General features: G+C 41.3%; 1 protein-coding gene across 1 annotated transcript; it reads right to left on the bottom strand.

Annotated features, from left to right (window-relative positions):
* Positions 1–340: 340 nt before the first annotated feature.
* Positions 341–853, bottom strand: Zcchc13 (zinc finger CCHC-type containing 13). Its single transcript, XM_038317516.1, has one exon. It carries the CDS (start codon positions 851–853, stop codon positions 341–343), a length of 513 nt encoding a protein of 170 aa, XP_038173444.1.
* Between the last annotated feature and the right edge of the window lie 6,155 nt (positions 854–7,008).

Genomic DNA, 7,008 nt, shown 5'->3' with positions numbered 1-7,008 from the left:
ACATATTATTTGTTCAATTCCAAGGCGATGTTCCAAACTTGTTCTGATTTTTTTCACTATCAATTCCTAATTAAGTGTGTCAAAACGAAACATACTCAAAGAGTCCACCAGTTGTCTCCCATTCAAAACGACTGTGCCCTATCTGAATTTCCTCGTGACAACCAAACAGCATATTGATGATAATATTTTTAATGGGTTTTCCCCTACATGTCTTTTCCTGCTTTAAGATGCTAATTATAGTGGTTTAGGAGTAGCTTCCATCTATCACCCTTTTGATTAGTAAGGAAATTTTAGAAACAACATAACTAAGTAGTAAAGAAGAGGGGCCTCGGGGAGAATACTAAGCGGTAGCCTCAATGGGGCATTCCCGGGCTAGATGTCCAGGTTCGCCACAGCGGTAGCAGTTGACATCATTTGCCTTGCTGCAGTTCACCGCCATGTGGCCATTCTCACCACATCTGTAGCACTTGATTTGGGTGCAGTCTTTCTGGATGTGCCCAAATTCGCCGCAATTGTAGCATTTTTGCTCTTCCTGCCGGTCGCACTCACGAGCCAGATGACCAGGTCGACTGCAGATGTAACAGCACTGCTCCCTCTCTCGTTTCGGCTGGGTACAGTCTTTAGCGATGTGACCTCTTTTCCCGCAGCTGTAGCAGGTGTCCTGGAGAAGATCGCAGTCCTTGGCGTAATGACCAGTTTCGCCACAGCGATAGCAGATGTCAGACTGACTGGCGGAGCTGCATTGAGATCCTTTGCCACGACTTTTTGGTGTTCGCCCTCGAGTTCCACCTTTAGGACATTCCCGGGCCCAGTGGCCAGTGCGTCCACACTTGAAGCAGCTTTTAGTGCTCATGGCTACGGTGAGATCTTCCGGTGAGCAGGCCCACACACCGCCGCCACGGAGCCCCGAGGCTACCCCCCTAGATGGCTTAGATGGAAATGGCGGTTTCTCCTAGTAGGCTTCTATGACGTTGCATGAGCTTTTCACACGACTTCAATGGCCTGGCGTCAGAGGGCATTTTGGTGTCTGTGCATGCGTGCGTGCGTGCGTGCGTGCATTTACTTTTATTTTAATTTAGTTTAGTTTGGTTTAGTTTTAGTTTTCCTGAACGTCCTAACATCATCTCATCACCTACTCCAGCTTAGTCTTAAACTCAAGATCCTTTTGCCTTGGCCTCAGGAGCACTGGGACTATAGATAAGTACCACTGACTACATGGCCCTAACCTTTTTTGTTGGTGGTGATGGCTTGTAACACTTGTTAAATTTGAGTTTGAATTCCTTTCTGTTCAGAAATTCTGATCTGTAGAATGTTTCATAATTGAGTTATTCTCTCTATATGTGATGGTACAGGCCTGTAATCCCTGGCTCAGGAGGCCCGCACAACATTGTGAGTTCTATACCAGCCTTGGGTGCATAAGAAAACTTGATTACGAGCTAGAGAGATGGCTCAGAGGTTAAGAGCATTGCCTGCTCTTCCGAAGGTTCTGAGTTCAATTCCCAGCAACCACATAGTGGCTCACAACCATCTGCAATGAGGTCTGGTGCCCTCTTCTGGCCTGCAGGCATACACAGAGAATGAATATTGTATACATAATAAATAAATAAATATTTTTTTTTAAAAAAAAAGAAAGCTTGATTACTTACTGGATCACAGAGAAAGCCATTTCTTACTTCCTGTGTTATTTTAATTAATTAATTATTTTGAGTCAGTGTCTTGCTGCATAGCTCTGGATTACCTGGAACTCACTATTTACCACAAACAGGCCTCAAAATTGGTGGAACCCTCCTGCCTTAGCCTCCTGAGTACTGGGTTTACTCATGTATGCTATATCTAGCTTCGATCACTATTGTGTGTTTTTGAATAAGTTACGTTTATAAAAATAATAAGTTCACTTGCCTTGCATATACAGATCTTATATTCCATCTCCAGTGCTGAAAACAACAAATCAGAGAGATAAGTATTTTTCACTTGTTTATTTGGTTTTATTTTTCAAGACAGGGTTTCTCTGTGTAGCCCTGGCCATCTTGAAACTAACTCTGTAGACCAGGATGGCCTCAGACTCACAGAGATCCTACTGCCTCTGACTCCCCAGTGCTGGGATTAAAAACCTACAGTGAGATTTGCTCACAATTTAGCATATTTTATTATTTTGATGGTGCAAACTTAACTTTCCATTTGGTGGGAATGGGGGGCAGTTTCAAGTAGCCCAGCTTGCCTTAAGATAACTCAGGATAAACTTCTAATCCACCTGCCTATACCTACAAAGTACTAGGATTATACAAGTGGGCTGCCATTGCTGACCTAATCTTAACTTTTACCATAAAAGCACTATTTATATTATTAAAGAACAAAATTGAAGCATTCAATATAAAAAAAATGTTATTGCTTGGAAAATAAATGCAATTAAGAGGAGTTGGGTATACAGCTGACCTGTATGGTGCTTGCTTAGGCCATGGGTCTAATCCCAACCAGAACAAAATGTTTATAAATGCATTCAAATATTGAATTTATTTTCACATAGGTGTTTTCCAAATTGTTTATACGTTGTACATGTCAACAAATACAGAATTTTTTGGGGGGGGGTTTTCGAGACAGAGTTTCTCTGTGGCTTTGGAGACTGTCCTGGCACTAGCTCTTGTAGACCAGGCTGGCCTCGAACTCACAGAGATCTGCCTGCCCCTGCCTCCCGAGTGCTGGGATTAAAGGCGTGCACCACCTGGCGGTTGTAGCTGTAGCTGTCTTATTTTTCTCTTTTATTGTTTGTTTTTTTTGAAGGGTCTCATGTAGCTGAAGGTGGCCTTCAACTTTATCCTCCTGTTGGTGCCTCCCAGTGCTGGGATTATAGGCATGTGATACCACACTCACTTTTACTTTTAATGTGTGTCTGTGTGTGTGTGTGTGTGTGTGTGTGTGTGTGTGTGTGTGTGTGAGAGAGAGAGAGAAAGAGAGAGAGAGAGAGAGAGAGAGAGAGAGAGAGATGCAGGAGGTCTAACTTGGGCTCTCATACGTGTTAGGAAAGCACTCTACCACTGGGCTATATCCAGCCCTTATGGCCTCTCTCTTCTTTGGTGTTTTACTAGATTGTGTGGCTAGAGCTAGTTTCAAATGATATTTCTGCCCCAGCCTCTCCAATAGCTAAATTACAAGCACATGCCACCCTGCCCTCTTGACCTTCTTTATTTGATGGGTAGATGTATAAATGTATGCATGCATGTGTAAGAAATAATACCTGATGGGTCATTTTCAAAGTAACATGCTAAGTCAGTCAGTTTAGGTATAACTAGGGAGGAACAGGAAACACTGGGCCTCTAGGAGTTGGAGCCTGCTAAACTAGCTACCCTCCCCCAGTTTCTGCTAGTCTAGCACTCTCTCCCCAGCTAAAAGTTTCAAATGGAGGGGCTGGAGAGATGGCGAGATGGCTCAGAGGTTAAGAGCACTGGATGCTCTTCCAGAGGTCCTGAGTTTAATTCCCAGCAACCATATGGTGGCTCACAACTATCTGTACTGAGATCTAGCGCCCTCCTCTGGTGTGAGGGCATACATCGAGGCAGAATGTTGTATATATAATAAATAAATTTTAAAAAAAAGTTTAAAATGGAAATTGCTAACAGTCAAGCTTGCCTGCAAGGTCATACAACTGATAAATTCAAAATAACTCGACTTTAAATCAGAGATGAACCTATTCATGTTTTTTGTTGAGAAAAAGACAAATGTAAGTGATGGGCAGTGGTGGCCCAGCTTTTAATCCCAGCACTTAGGAGGCAGAGGCAGAGAGATTTCTGTGAGTTTGAGGAGGGCCTGGTCTACAGTAGTTTCAGGACAGCCAGAGATACACACAGAGAAACTCTGTCTTGAAAAACCAAAAAGAGAGAAAAAGAGGAAGGGGCTTGCTGCATTGTGGTTATAAAAATTGTTCTCTGCACTCAATCAGCATGCTCACATGGCTACATATTTTCTGATGATTAACAGGCATGTATCATTTTAACTTGGTTATTGTCTCCTTTTCAATGAACTTATTATGGCACTTGAAACACTTAATTTACCATTAAACTTTTTGCTATAAAAAGACAGACAGAAAGGAAGGAAGGAAGGAAGGAAGGAAGGAAGGAAGGAAGGAAGGAAGGAAGGAAGGAAGGAAGGAAGGAAGGAAGGCAAGGAGACACAGAAGAGAATGCCTGTAATCCAACACTGGCAAAGGGTGGGGGCTAAGATGAGAAGATTCCTGGGAACTCACTAGATAGGCAGCCTAGAGGACTCATTGAGTTTTAGGTTACTGAGTGACCCTATCTGAAAAAATAGTGGAGAGCTGTTGAGGAAGATACTTAAAGTTAAAGTCTGGCCTACACACACACGCACACACACACAAACCTGTGCACACACACATGCATGTCTCACCCCACATGCACACCTGTACACACACATAGATATATATACACACAAATTATATTTTAAATACATTTGCAGATGCTGAGGATATAGCTCAGTGATAGAGCACTGGTTTAGGGTACATAAGGCCCTGTGTTTGATCCCAACCAGAGAAAAAGGAAGGAGTAATGTTAAAAGTATTTGCTGAAAACCTTATAAAATTTTTAAACAAAACCTTCATGTTTTCTCATCCAAGATCTGCTGCAATTTTAATAAATGTGCTTCTATCTATACATAGTACAATTTGTCTGAAGTACAGATATTAGTATGGTATTAATTGGTCAAAAATGTTGAAAATCTACAGCTGTCATATCTGAAAACAAACTTTTTTCTTTTCCTTTTCTTTTTTTTGGGGGGGTTGGGGTGGGGACAGGATCTTATTATGTAGCCTCAACTGGCCTCGATGTAGACCAGGCTAACCTGTAACCCATAGAGCTACATCGGCCTCTGTTCCTGAGTGCTGGGATTAAAGGCATATGCCATTAGGCATGGCTTCTTTTTTCTTTTTGAAGCAGGGTTCTGCCAGGCAGTGGTGGAGCAGGCCTTTAATCCCAGCACTCAGGAAGCAGAGGCAGGTGGATCTCTGTGAGTTCGACAGGCTCTAAAACTACAGTGAAATCCTGTCTCGAAAAACCAAAAAAAAAAAAAGAAAGAAAGAAAGAAAAATGAAAAAAGAAAAAAGAAGAAGAAAGAAAGAAAGAAACAGAATTTTATTCTGTAGCTCAGGCTGGCATGAAATTGTTATGTAGCCTACGCTGACTTAAAATCAATGATCCTTTGGTTTCATTTCCCAAGTGCTGGGATTATGGGGTCTCAAACATGCTAGAGTGGCACTCTACTACTGATCAACAGAGTTATATCCCCAGCCTTAAAACTGTCTTTTGTGGGGGGGGGAGGGGCTGGAGAGATGGCTCAGTGATTGAGAGCACTGCTTGTTCATCAAGAGGTCGTGAGTTCAATTCCCAGCAACCACATGGTGGCTCACAACCATCTGTAGTAAGATCTGGCACCCTCTCCTGACCAACAGGCATTCATGCAGACAGAACATTGCATGCATAATAAATAAATCTTTAAAAACAAAAAAAAGTCTTTTGTGTATTTGTGGTATTTATTTATTTATCTCGGGGTCTTACATATCCCAGGCTGGCCTTGAACTTTCTATGCAGCTGAAGATGACCTTGAAATTCTGATCATTTTGCCTCTACTTTCTGAGTGCCAGCATTACAGGTATGTGCAACAATACAGATTTAAATAATGCTGGGGATCTGAAGCCAGGGCTTTTCCCAGGCTAGGCAAACACTCTACCAACTAAGCTACATCCTCACTCCTAAAATACAGTTCTTGACATCCCTTATGATTAGAAATCTCAGAGAAATTAAATTACAGAAAAGAAATATTTTGGCACTTTAGAGATGATTTCTAACATTTCTAATTAAGTTTATAATTTGTCAGATGTAAAAATGTGTTGTTTTAGGGCTGGAGAGATGGCTTAGCAGTTAAGAGCACTGGCTGCTCTTCCACAGGTCATGGGTTCAATTCTAGGCATCCACATGACAGCTAACAGTTGTCTGTAACTCCAATTCCAGGGCTTCTGACATCCTCACACAGATATACATGCAAAAAAAAAAAAAATCAATGAACATTAAACAAATTAATTTTAAAAAGTTGTTTTCCCTAATGGCAACCTAGAGGAATGCTCTTAAATGTAATATTCAGACAGAACCAAGCTAGTTTTACAGAAAAATATTAGTCTGAGCTTTGTAACTGCAATCTGTCATAATTCTGTACAGTTTAATTGACGACAACTTTTGTTCTGAGATACTAACACTTTCACCGTGGACTCCAGGTAAATTTAGTTTCAAGGCCTCTTTTATTGTTCAGGTTTGACTAAAAAGGGCTTTTCCATCACACTCCTCTCCCCGTCAGAGAAAAAGCTCTTTCAGAAATGAGAGAGGAAATTGTCAAAGTTGAAATGTCTTACTGAAAAGCAGCGACAAGAACTGAAGCCATCATACCAATTCTTTTGTATGTTACGTATCTGTCCACTAGGTGACGCAATATATCTTATTGTTCGACCTTCTACTCTGGTCTATTCATATTATTTGTTTCAGGTACCATGCTGGGGATCTGGAGCCAGGGCTTTTCTGAGGCTAGGCAAACACTACCAACTAAGCTACATCCTCACTCCTAAAATACAGTTCTTGACATCCCTTATGATTAAAAATCTCAGAGAAATTAAATTACAGAAAAGAAATATTTTGGCACTTTAGAGATGATTTCTAACATTTCTAATTAAGTTTATAATTTGTCAGATGTAAAAATGTGTTGTTTTAGGGCTGGAGAGATGGCTCAGCAGTTAAGAGGTGTCCGTCCTCGTGCCCCCTTCCAATCTCTCTCCTTTCTCCCTCTTTTTACTTGTATGTTTGTGGTGCCCTCCGTGAAAATCCACATGTAATGAAGTGCTAGATAGACAGGCGCCAGTCAGATTAGTTTTCCTAATCTCTCATGATTCAGAAATTAATAAGAAAGGGGGGCGTAATATTAAGACCCTTAAAAACTAAGATTCCCAACAAGAAACAG

The sequence above is a fragment of the Arvicola amphibius genome, chromosome X, assembly GCF_903992535.2.
Source record: "Arvicola amphibius chromosome X, mArvAmp1.2, whole genome shotgun sequence".
Lineage (NCBI taxonomy): Eukaryota > Metazoa > Chordata > Mammalia > Rodentia > Cricetidae > Arvicola > Arvicola amphibius.
The sequence above is the reverse complement of the archived record's forward strand: the minus strand, read 5'-3'. Positions and strand labels throughout refer to the sequence as shown.